The 13,135-nt window shown below is 43.2% G+C and overlaps 1 protein-coding gene across 1 annotated transcript in view; it reads right to left on the reverse strand.

Moving 5' to 3' along the window:
- Positions 1–13,135, reverse strand: part of prdm16 (PR domain containing 16) — an 82,039-nt gene that overhangs the window by 17,485 nt on the left and 51,419 nt on the right. The window contains 2 exon segments of the mRNA XM_034538236.1: positions 771–873; positions 6,414–6,554. Of these exon segments, the coding sequence (XP_034394127.1) occupies positions 771–873; positions 6,414–6,542 (232 nt within the window). The 5' untranslated portion in view covers positions 6,543–6,554.

The following is a 13,135-nucleotide window of genomic DNA, read 5'->3' on the forward strand; positions in this document are numbered from 1 at the left end:
CGTAAAGAGGTTTGATCAACTTTTCTTCTTTTTTTCTTTTACTCGGGGCCGATTCCCATGCGCATCAAGCAACTCCACGCATGAGTCTGATTCTACGTCGGCCTAATGGCCACTAAAACCTAGGCTGACTTTGTGAATAAGATATAATTATTAGTATTATTCTTTGGCTGAAATGTGACAAATATAATTTCAAACTCTCGGTTCAAAGGTCCTGAGTGCTCTTCAGGATATGACTTAATAATTTCTGCTTGATCCTGGCTTTCCGTGAGGAGAACATTTCTCTTCACGAAAGATGGAATATGACAAGTGCCAATTGACGCCCTAATAGAGTATTACAGGCAATGAGACCCATTACATTGCAGCCTTGTAATGGCACAATTCAGACAAGACTCGTACGCCTTCATTATTGGCAGGCCAATTCTATAAATGACAGGTCCAAAAACGGCTTCTACCAGATGCTTTAATGCGGGATTTAATTATATCCTGAAAATGTATGATTCGAATAATTCACATTTCTTGAGGAAGAAAGAAACTTGGAGTGAGAGAGAGAGAGAGAGAGAGAGAGAGAGAGAGAGAGAGAGAGAGAGAGAGAGAGAGAGAGAGAGAGAGAGAGAGAGAGAGAGAGAGAGAGAGAGAGAGAGAGAGAGAGAGAAAGAGAGAGAGATGGTGTCACATTAGCGAGGTTATGAAGTGTGTTGGCCGTGAAAGCAGCACAGGATGCAGGTTGGAGTTTGTTTAAAACGTGCGCTAATGACGCGCATTAATCTTACCTTGGAGGTTGGGTGCCATGGATCCTTCGGGGAAAATGCCGTCCTTCATATAAACGAGGAGCTCCTCCCCTGCTTCAATGTCCCGGACAGCTTTATAATAAATCTGAGGGGAGAGAGAGAGATAGAGGGAGACTTTAACTTAAGGTCAACGTGGAATTAATAAGCCTGGACCCCGACATATTAATGATCGCATGCAGGTAAAAGAAAGGACCTGCTGCTGGCATTGATCATATAAGCATATTAACATGGTCGTTATTAAGAAATGAAGACGCCATGCATGTCTAAAAAAAGATACATTATCCAGAAAGAGTTATGGAAACATATTTTGTTTGCAATATTTCACAAATTATTTGTCGGCATAAAAGTCTCGCCGTCAGGGGTTATTTTATGATACTAGACAACGGTGTGTTTTCTTCTGCATACACTCAAAGTGTATAAGCTAAAAATAAACTAAACGAATAGAATTTATTTTAAATAAAATGTCGCTTCCGAAAGAGTCACTTCAAATAAAACTAAAATAGGGTTGCGTTCTTTCACGAATAATTACTCAAATATTTTTTAAAAAGAGTGAAAATGCAGAATAAATCCACACGATGCAAATACAGCTGTAATAATTGTGAACAGTCAGAAAGAGAGGTGAAAAAACGAAAATAAACATCGAACAGCTCAGCTGCTCGGTTGCATTTGTCATTTACATCTGCAGCACACCGGGACATATCGGGTCTTTAACGGCACACAGATATGTATTTGATCAAGGTAATTTAACTTGTGTGATCAGGCAGAAATTACTGCTGGATTATGAGGTTGTTTTTTTTCGGAATAGATGTAAAGACAAGGAAAACTGAAGAATTATAAATAATGGCCATGCATATTCGAGGCCGAGGCCTGATTCAAGTATCTATCGCACATCTCGAAAATCCGTTCACCAAACTAAGTTTACAGTTAGAGCTCAGTCTAAAGAAAAGTCATTAAAATGGACCATGATTAACGTGAATAATTTCCTAATCGAAACAATATTCTCACAGCTGCTTCCATGCGTCCCAATAAACCACAGCAGCAGCACAGAAGTTGTGATCTCTCAACACATGGGGGCGCTCTGCACCAACTGAACGATGTCGTCACGACAAGGAAGGCAGATCACACACACGTACGCGCGCGCGCGCGCGCACACACACATACCCCGCCCCCCCCCCCACCCCCCCCACACACACACACACCCACACACACACACACAAACGGAGAGAGGCCGGTGAAACTAACTTCCAAGACTTAGCGCTCTTAAAACGAGAAGGAGCAAAGGCCTAAAATCAATGAAAATATCGCGTTTTATAACAATAGCAATTGTAATTCGTATTAATACAGGCTAAGTATTTACAACAATTGGACTGCACGCAGTGGCCGCGGCAGCCTCTCGGCGTTGTTTCGGTCTGACCTTTCTTTTCTCCGAGAGACGGAGGAGTTGCGAAAGTTGCGCGGCGCTGCGGAGAGCCTCCAGTTGCAGGAGCACGTCGGTCCCGGTGGAGTTGGCGACACAACCCATAGTCGGGCTACCGGAGGAGGTCGCGGGGCGCTGGAGCGGACAGGGCCGGTGAGAGGAGGTCGCGCGCGGCTGACGGTCGGTGATCTCTCTCCCTGTGGCTGGATGAAGCCCGACGCTCCTCTGCTGGGCTCCTCTCTAATCTAGTCAGCGAGCGCGTCTTTGATGATGATGAGCCCCCCTCTCCCTCTCTCTCTCTCTCTCTCTCTCTCTCGCTCTCTCTCTCGCTCTTTCTGAGCCTCACTCTCTCTCTCATTAGTGATTCCCTGTTGCCCCTCGGTGCTCTCTCGGTTACCCGCCGGCCACTCCTCCTCGTCTTATCTCCAGCCAAAAGGATTGAGGGCTCTGCGGCGCAGACCCCTCCCCGCATCCCCGATCCCAGCCGTCGCTTGATAAATCTGTTATTGATGTAAATAATGGATAAAGCCACCTGACAGACTTGCACTCACTCTATCGGTCCATCTATCACTCTCAAAACGCACGGGGAAAGGACACGCACGCGGACATAAGCACACACATGTTTCGCCGTCGTCGGCATTTTTCTTCTTCTTCTGATGAACGTGAATTAAGTTTGATTAAAATGCAGAACCATTATTTCGTTCAATTTCTCCCAGATATGCCTTGCGCCTCCGCAGAGAGCACTTCTTTACGACTCCGAGGTCAAGTTTGGATCCATTCGTGGTCAGACTAGTAGGCCTAATTTAAAGTGGGAGGCTTAAAGGTGATATTTTAATACACCTTGCGAAAAATAAAAGGCCGTTTTATTTTTTTATTCACCATCCACACATTATTTTCAAAAGCTATTCATTATTCATACAATTATTTGGATTTTCGTAATGAAATGTGGAGCGGGGAAAAAAACAAAGAAAAAAGAACGTTCAATACATGAGACACGAAGATAAAACACGTGAATTAACTATAACAACAACGCATTATGCTATTTAAGTAATTTCCCTATTTGTATGTAATATATATTTATTTATTCTAAATATTTTTAAATGACTTCATCATTCGTTAATGAATGTTAATATCTTCCTCATCATTATGACAGGACGATAGGTAAAATATATATATCAGCAAATATTACATTTCTTTTTCTTTTCAATGAGACAGTGTATAAATGACGATATTATTATTACATTCCTAATAAATATTAAAATGTCTGCCGCATTTGGAATATTTTCTGAATCTTTGTTTGTTTGTTTGTATTCTACAGTAAGGCCTGCACGCGCAGATCTGTCTTGACCTCTTTCCATCTCTGTCCAGTGTTCAGGGGACAGATGCCTCATCGATCAATGCCAGCCGCAGGGCCCGCAATAATCCCCCACTGTGGCCTCGAACACACACACATACACAAACACACACACACAAACACACACACACACACACACACACACACACACACACACACACACACACACACACACACACAATGTCGAAAAAGGCCTCCACTCCAAAACACAAAAGATGAAGGACTGACAAGAAGGTGGACAAGGTTCATCTTCTCTTCAAACCCCCATCAACTACCCACCCAACACGCACACACACACACACACACCCACACACACACACTCAACCCCTTGTGCTCTCTCTCTTTCCTTCACTATATGCGACTTGGCCTTCGAACCACTGAATGGCCTCACTTATGCACTGGTTTTGGGTGATTGTTGGGAACTATTTAACAGGGGTAGACACCCACATGCAGAGATGCACACTGTAATGGCAATTTACATACCCCATGTATTCTTCCATACCATAGGCCCACACTGGTCAGCATACTGTTCCGACCCACATATACTTTGTCCATGTGTAAAATGCAAAGAAACCGTAGGTGTTACTTCTCTGAAAATGTAGCATATCCATGATTGCCTTACTCAATATCGAAGGATAAAGTTCAATATTGAAGATAAAGCAGCTTGTGTCATCTTTTGAAGATGCTGTCTTTGCCCCAGGTCAAGATAATGTGTAACTCACCTCCTCTCTGATCTCATTGTTTGTCAGTCTATATAAAAACTGACACCTCCAGTGCTCATGGAGCATTCACTCAGCTCATTTATTTGATTGTGTTGTGAGACCATCCGAAGATGCTGAATTAAACTAACAGAAAGAAAAGAATGTGCTTCATTTAAGAACACACACACACACACACACACACAAGCGCGCACATACACACACACACACACACACACACACACACACACACACACACACACACACACACACACTGCTTGGCCTCATTTAAGGAATATTGACCTCAGAGGAAATTGCAAGCAGGACTAAGTGAGAACAGTTACTGGAAATGTGTGTGTGTTTGATGAATGATTAAGAAGAACACACAATAATATGGCCATCTGTAAATGCCTACACTAGTACACCTTTCTGAAACACACACACACACACACACACACACACACACACACACACACACACACACACACACACAAATGTCTTTTATTGGAATGCTTATAAAAAAGCCAAAAGCAATTCTAAATTGTCCAGTGCACATTTATTGCACCTGATGTATATTAAAACAAAAATATAGAATACAACTAAATGATTGCATGACCATAAATATCTAAATTATGCATGATCTTGCAAACATTTGTTCATCTTACATCATTTATGACAAACAAATAAATTATCCACTTTCTTTTAGAAGGTTACTTCCCGCATTTGAATTTGCCCCATGTGCACATATTTCCATAAACTCATGCATTGTGCATGATGATAAAAAAAGAAGAAAAATCACTGAATAGTCTGTTAAATTATACATTTTAGCACTGAGTGGCTGTGTACGTATGTGACTGTGTGTGTACTAGTAAATAAATGATAGGGTCATACCTGTGAGCCACTACACCAAGCAACTGGTCAGGCAAACAAAAGCAAAGCTGTTCGCTAAGTACAAATAACTGCAAAACACATCAAAAAACAATCATGCACGTGGCCTCTCTGGGTCTGATAATTCTCCACAATTTTCGCCGGTGCCCTGATTCTTTCTTTGACATTGTGTGGCAGTGGCAGGGGGCACTGATGTGAAAATCTTAAAAGGATTAGGCGGGTTGGTGTTGCCAGCCAATTGGTGCTTGTCAATCTCGGAGGCCCCTGTGTGTTCCCTCTCTCTCTTGGTCCAAGCTCTCTTTCTCTCTATCGGTCAGGCTTAATGTCTGAAGCTTAAATGGACACACTAGCCTGTCCCTCCGGTGTGACAGAGTGACAGGTGGCAGATCAAGACATGAGGACAGAGAAAGGAGACAAAGACAGCGATGAACAGGCGGCTAGAGACCGAGGCAGGAGGGGGAAAGAGCCATGTAGGCAGGGATTAGGAAACAAATAAGGGTGGAGTGACAGGAATGTTGAAACACACAGGCAAGTCATATGGATGCATTTGGCTACTGTCTACCTCCATCATGTTTTCATGGTTTGGTTCATTGTCTTTGTTTTGAACTGACAAGTCATTCTCATTCTTCTTTTGAGGTATCTCTTTTGTACATCGCAGTACATGTTAGTTATCATAATAGTCCGAAGTGAATTGAACTGTCAGAAAAGCAAAACAGAAGAAAACCCCAACTTCTGCAGGATAAATACAAATAGAAATATGCTAATATATTGCAGCAGTAAGTAGTGGCACACACATTGCAAGGGGTTGGGATTAGGGCCTAGTTAAGCAGTTGGGTTTTTATGGGCACTGGTGTGGCATCTTTCCAAAAGTATCCCATGCCTTACCTAGGCTTCTGCAGAGAGAGAGGGAGAGAGAGAGGAGAGAGAGAGAGAGAGAGGGGGGGAGAGAGAGGGAGAGAGAGGGAGAGAGAGGGGAGAGAGAGAGAGGGGGGGGGGGAGAGAGAGGGAGAGAGAGGGAGAGAGAGAGAGAGAGAGAGAGAGAGAGAGAGAGAGCACTGGCAACAGGCCCAGCCACAGACAGATCGTAGCTACCGGTTTGCTACCAAATTGTAAACACACACATACGCATGCAAACACACATATCCATACAGTGGTAAATCTCAGCCGATGGGAAAGAATGACCCCACCCCTTTTTGCCTCTCGCCGACAACACGGTGCTCATATCTCGATCACAAATCCAACCAGGGCATGTCTGTCATGTCACTCACCTGGTCTCCGGTGAGGTGACAGGCGGCGAGGTTCTGCTCCTCAAATGACGGGGCAGAGCGGACGTATTTGAGCCAGCTGCTGCTGGCGGCATCCGGCCCCGTGTGCAGCGCAAACTTGACGTTGCCCATGTCATCCACCACCTGTTAGAGAGCATCAGGTCAGATATTATTACAAGGACAAAACAAGAGGCTATCGTCAGCTATCAAATCACTTGGAGTATTTCTAGAAATTACTTTTTCTGAGGTTATTGCGAGTTAAAAATGCAATTTTCAAGGCCCTGATCAGACAGCCTGAGGCCCTTTTGCGTGCTGCTATAGTTTTGCTTTTTTATGCTTGATGCACCAAGCGTTTTTTTCTCATTTTGGTGAGTTTTGCTGGCTACCCGGAGCTAAAGGACTTTACCGAACGCAGTTACAATGGTCTGAACACAAAACAGCAGGCCTGGAGGCAAATTAGTGTGGCACTCGAGATTTTGAGGATGTTGTTTTCATTAATTTAAACTGTACTATCAACAATTAGGTAGCATACAGTTCATGGTTTGTATTATGCTAACGTTAGCACTAATTTGGTGGTGGCCTAGCAACAATTAAAGCGAAAAGACTACGCTATGTCCGCAACAAAACAAAGGCAGTGAGGTGCGCCTCGTGTTTTCAACCTGCAAAATGCGCTCCGTCTAATCAGGGCCTCGGAAAGCTGCTCCAGGAGTTTGAGTCTGTCAGTCAACTTTAAGACGCACAGGCAACATGTCAGTTGATGTTAGGATCACCGAACCTTGTCAATGCCCAACAGCAAGGAGAGGAAAGAGGGAAAGGATGAGAGAGGAGGAGGGACTGGACAAACTGTGGCTTCTTGGCTAAAGACTTTCTCTGGCACATATTGATCACCCTTTGTAACCCCGACGCCCCCCTGAGACTCTAAGAGCGCGTTTCATGTTACCCGCTTTAACAGAGAATGATGGAGATAGACGTGGAGGAGGAAGAGGAAGAAGAGGAGAAGAAGGGAAGAGGGGTTTACTGCGCAGCACAAAGCGAGGGGAAAACCAGGAAGGAGTAACAATGCTTTCAGCATATAAAACCTCATTCTTCCCACAATTGTAAATTATGAATAATGACAATGAGAGGATGAGAATTTCCCAAAGGAGCAGACATTAGACAACAATTGCTGACTGCGAAGAGATTCCATACCTTTTAAAAGGCCATCAATGTTGCTTTCTACTCTTTGCTCCTTTGAGTGCATTTCTGCGTGTACTGGTGTGCAAGTGTGACGAACTTCGGCAGTTCTTATGAATTTGGGGGCAGCTCGGCTGAAACCCCTAGGCCCACCCTCTCGACCTGGCCGGGGGGTGAAGCTCCGATTTCGCAGCAGCATCGCATGTGATACTGAGCCTGTGTGAATCCTCAGGGGAGAACTGGCCAGAGACAGAGCAACTCCTCTAATTACAACTCCCAATCAGCCCGGGCCCCGAGTTCAGAGCTGACCTCTAGCTTGACTCTGCGCTCCTAATCACAGTCAAATGTCTGCTGTAGGAAATTGGGGTGTGATGGAGAAGAACCAACAAACCCTGTGACGTTTTTAGATGTGCAAAGTTCGTGAACCTCGCTAAAAGGCATGTTCGTGGTTTCTTTTTTCCCAGCTCGTAAAGTGTGAATGGTCATGTTCTTGTTGTTTGGGTGAGCGCTTGCAGAAGGTGTATTTTTGTGGGTGGGGGTGCAGGTGCCAAATTCGGTGAGTAAATATGTAAAGGGTCTGGTTGGAGGTGTGGACAAACTGCCATGTGCTCGTTAGTACAAATACTGCAACCGTTTCAGGCAAATGCACGAGCGCTTAGTTGAGTGAACATCTTGAGGTTACAGAAATGTTTCTACTTTTGAGCCGAGGTGTTTATCCTCCTCACTAAATGTGCCGGTTGTAAAATAACAATGCCAGTTAGGGAAGGAAATAAAAAATGAAAACTGAGACTACTGCTTATGTTAATGCTTTTGCTGATTGTGAGAGTGGCAAAACAGACCGGTTGTACAAATCAGTTCCTGTTATGTATTTTCTGTAATTCACACTGAGATATTCAGAAGCAAATAATGAGATAATGTCCTGGGGAAGAGCTTCTGAATAAAATTGCAATCTTATCCATTCCTCACTCCACATGTACAGCTTTTGCCTCTTCTGCTTCCAGTTTACAACTTAAACAATCTGCTTGAATCGAATCCAGGTTTTTATTTTATGTGTGAAAACAGTCACTGAAAACTTACCAGGCGTACCGCCTCCTAACACCTACTATTTTTTCTGCAGGCCGAGGAGTCAGAGTGCACTTGTCAGGTTACTGCCGGGGAGCTGCGACAGGTATCGTACATGTTTTATGAACACATGAAAAACTGAAATCCAGGTGGAGTCAAGGTGGGATTATTTATTGTTTTATGGGGAATAGGTGTGTGAAGGGAGGTGGGGAAGCACGACAGTGCACGGACTGACCCACACATGTATGAATACTACCATGCCGACATATTGGATATGGTAGCATTCATACACATGCATTTTGGTAACCCCCTCCTCCTACACACACACACACACACACACACACACACACACACTCAAGGGTCTGATCAGAGGCTTAATGAGCTGCAGACCTGCGTGCTGTGTGTTTTTGTATGGGAACATGTGTGTGTGTGTGTGTGTGTGTGTGTGTTGTCTGGGAGGCCTGCTAACACCCTGTCTCCGGGTGGAAGCCTGATTTATAAGGCTTCAAATGAGGTGCAACAGAGAAGGAGAGACAGAACAAGCCCACGGCTGATTGTTTGTTTATTTACCTTTCTTTCTACGTCACCGGGGAGGAGGACCCGGGCGTAAAGCAACAACTCCACGAGCAAAGGAAAGGGTTTCAACAAAACAAAGCAAACCGGGCAATTCAAGTTTTCCGTTTAAGTTTTAGAGGATAGAAACAGGAACTGTGACACTAAAGATATCAGGAATGCTGTTTTAATAGTTACATTTTGTAATAATGCTTTAACAACTAATGTCTATAACCACCTTGCATTGACTCGGTTTCTGTTCATTTGGGCATAACAATGCCAATTTACTGATCCCCTGCAGTCGTCCCTGACGACCTCCTTCCACCTCTCCACAATTAAAACTTTTGATCGTTTTTGTAGTTCTGGCAATCATTCCTATCAGAAATAACTAAATTCACCATGTTAATTACTGCAATCTGAGAATATGGCACAGTTGTTAAAATATTTTTGATAGGGCAATAAACACCGGCAATCCTACAATGAAACTAGTTTAAACAAACCCCAAAGTTAGACACACTTATTTGGAAGCGGTAATGAAGGCCAACAGTAAGTATGTTATTACCCAAACTGCCCATTGTAAACATCTGTCACATTTCCTGGTTCAATTTTGACCTTCTGAACTTGTTGTAGTTGTGAGCGCACAGTTTCTTTGTGTACTGAAGGATTATTGTGAACATTTCAGCAGAGTTCCTTTGTTGGTGTCTCACCAGAGAGTACAATGTTATTATTACCTGGTACAAATTATGGCAAAACCCATGGAAATAAAATGCCGTAAGAGAATTATAACATTAAAGAGAAAACATTTATTAGTTATTCATACTTTCATTCCCTTCTAAATCACAGATATTCTACCCCAAAAAAACATTTTAACCTATGACTTTTTTTATTAAGCAGCGTCAAAAAATGACACGCATGAGAGCAGACACACACACAAACACACACACAAAGACACACACACACACACGTACCAACAGAAGCAGGCGCACGAAGACACAATGAGACTTCACTGAAAGAGAAGCGGTTCTGAGTGGAGAGGATGCAGAGCAAACTCCACAGGAAGCTCTGATAAGAGCACAACACTTATATCGCTCCTCACAACACAAAGGGGAACCTTTGACAGCTAGGAACCTTTAATGGATGTCTCGGCATGCCCTCTCCACCGCCAGTTATATCTGATGGATGTGTGTGGCGTGCAGGGCTGAATTATTAGAGGAACATTGCTTGTACGGATAGATGTTGGTGACAAGGCACATATTATTTTTTGTTTGACGGAGGGCAGAACATAGAAAAGGCAGCTCAAAGCGCAGTGGTGATTATGATTTTGATGTGAGACGGAGATAGAAGCCGACTTATATGTTATTGTGTGTTTCTACGGGAATATTTTTATGAAGTGTGATCTTAGTGCTTTGTTGCACTGCCCCGGGTTTCAATGTGTGAACACACACGAGTTTACATGTATTTTTTATATGTGCCTGTGACTTTCAAAACTTTAAAATTGTAGCAACTTCATTCTGACGTGTCTATACATGTCCTCCATGTTGGAAAATAGCCCAAAGTTGTGTTTTGTTTGTATTTAATGCTTCATTGGATTGATAAATCAGTGATCAGTATTGATCAGTGATATTGCTTTGCCTTTTTCACATCGGAGGGTATCAAGACGAGCAACAACGGCCATCCATCGATGTGAAAATCTAAAGAGCTTTCCCGTGTTGGATCCAGATAGTAAGCACAGAGAAAAGGAGACGGTTTTTCAACCAAATTTTGCTGAAAGATTGCTCTGCATTGAAGATTTTTGCCGCCTGTGGAAAACAGGAAAGTGACAAATGTAAAGAGCAGGTTGACTCTCCCCTGGTTCCACTTACTCATGGTCCGCGGAAGCGGCCAACGAATGAAAAAAAGTTGTTTTAAAGAGAACGAGCAAAGAACAAGGGACATATTGCCTTTCTTTATGGCTTTGGTTTTTAATCTATCTTTTTCAAGAATATGTGAAAATGTAGAGAAAGACAAGGGGGGTTACATGAACTTCTCCTTGAAGCAGCTAGGGGGAAGCCTGGAGTGCTATCTCTCGAAGCAGCTGTACAAAACACAATATAAAAATGGTAATCAGAGTAAGACTTACATGCACGCACAAACACACGCTTTGTTTCACTCTGACGAGAGGGCCAGCCATGGAAACAGAGCAGTGACAGTGACAGATTGAGTGGCTGTGAAGTGGGCTGCGGAGCTGGCTGTTAGATGTGTTGCAAATTAAGGTGCAGGAAGACTAACAAGACATAAAGAAGTGTGTGTGAGAGTGTGTATCCTTTCTGGAAACGGGTCTGTTTCCAGTTGGGAGGTCCCTTTACACGCACACACACACACACACACACACACACACACACACACACACACACACGAGCAGACTAATAAAGCGGCTGAAAGATTACAGATCCTCACAGCCTCCCATGTGTTTGTGCACATTCACATGCATGTGTATGTGTGCCTGGCCTGTGTGTGATGGATGGGGGCCTGCAGAGATGACCCTACCCTGCCACATCACTCAACAGTCTAAATGAGTGTGTGTGTCTGTCCACGTTTGTGTGCGAGTGTGTGCGTGGAGGTGAGAGGTGGACATGCACACAAGGCGTCCTGTCAGTAAAGCCTCTCTTAGACCAGGAAGGGAAAAGACAGAGAATAAAAGATGGAAAGAAATAGAGAGAAAGAGATTAGTCTTATTCTATTAACTTCAGCCCACTGTGGGTGACGATGGAGGGTGCGGGGGTGAGTGGGGGTTGTGAAGAGTAAGATGAAAGAGAAAAGTTGTAATCACAAACTGATTAAAGTGTCCAACTCTTAATTCTTGATTTCTTATTGCACTCAGATGCCTCTTATTTCTTAGTCTGTTGATGAAATTAGTTGGCAACTTTATTTAGAACGTGTCATTTCTTTCTACAAACAACACATCTCCCATACTGCACTCAAGCTTTTTTACGGGTTTGAAATATGTGGTAATCACAGTTGTTGAAATTATTTCTGAACATCATTTAAAACAAAACAAAATGTTGAGCCAATAGAAAACAGCATGCAAAATACATGCAAGCCTGCTACGCACACATTGTTCAAGAATTGCAGAAATGGCAAAACTGACGTGAAACCGCACACCAGAACAGATGCAGGAGAGTTGATATATTTCATGTTAAGGTTTCAGCTCATCTCAGTTCATTCAAAATTGAATTGAAATCATATGAAATATGAATTTAACATTTGTCAATCCAGCGAAAAATTCAGCACTTTTCTGATAGTAAAGTTGACAGTATTTGTCAAGCATAACTCATTCTTTCTTTGTGTCACCACCACAACATCTCCTCATACCTGACGTTCCATGCATGTACTGTAAAAAAGAAATACACCAAAACACCTGCACACTATTTAGTACCAAAAGTAACTGTCTAATGTAGAAGACTTTGTTTGTTCAGCTAAATTCAAATAGTATTCAAATGATATTCAAATGTCCAAACATCCTTTTCCCCTCTATTGGGTCCATACACACACTTAGGCAGTCATCAGTCATATATATATATTAAAAAAAGAAGACCAGGTCGTTGGTCCTCCCCACGACCTGGTCCCCACCCAACTCATCGCCGATCAGCACACTTTCTGATGCTGCTGTACACAGTTGTTTGCACCGGCTAAATCTGACTTCCCACAGCTCCGCTAACTAAAGGTCTGTCACCCGGAGTTGCCGCACACTCTCCGGGGAGGACGAAATTGAAAAAGTTGGATTTGATGCTATAAACAAATGATCAAAACATACACGGACCCTTGTGATTAACAAGCCCTCGGAGAGCTCTTCTTCTTCTTTGCCAGACTGGACGCCACAGACACTAAAGGTACAAGTTGCATACACATTTACACAATAAATAGATGTCTTTGACATGATGTCAAAGCTGTAACTTCTT

This window comes from Cyclopterus lumpus, chromosome 7, assembly GCF_009769545.1.
Source record: "Cyclopterus lumpus isolate fCycLum1 chromosome 7, fCycLum1.pri, whole genome shotgun sequence".
Classification (NCBI taxonomy): Eukaryota; Metazoa; Chordata; class Actinopteri; order Perciformes; family Cyclopteridae; genus Cyclopterus; species Cyclopterus lumpus.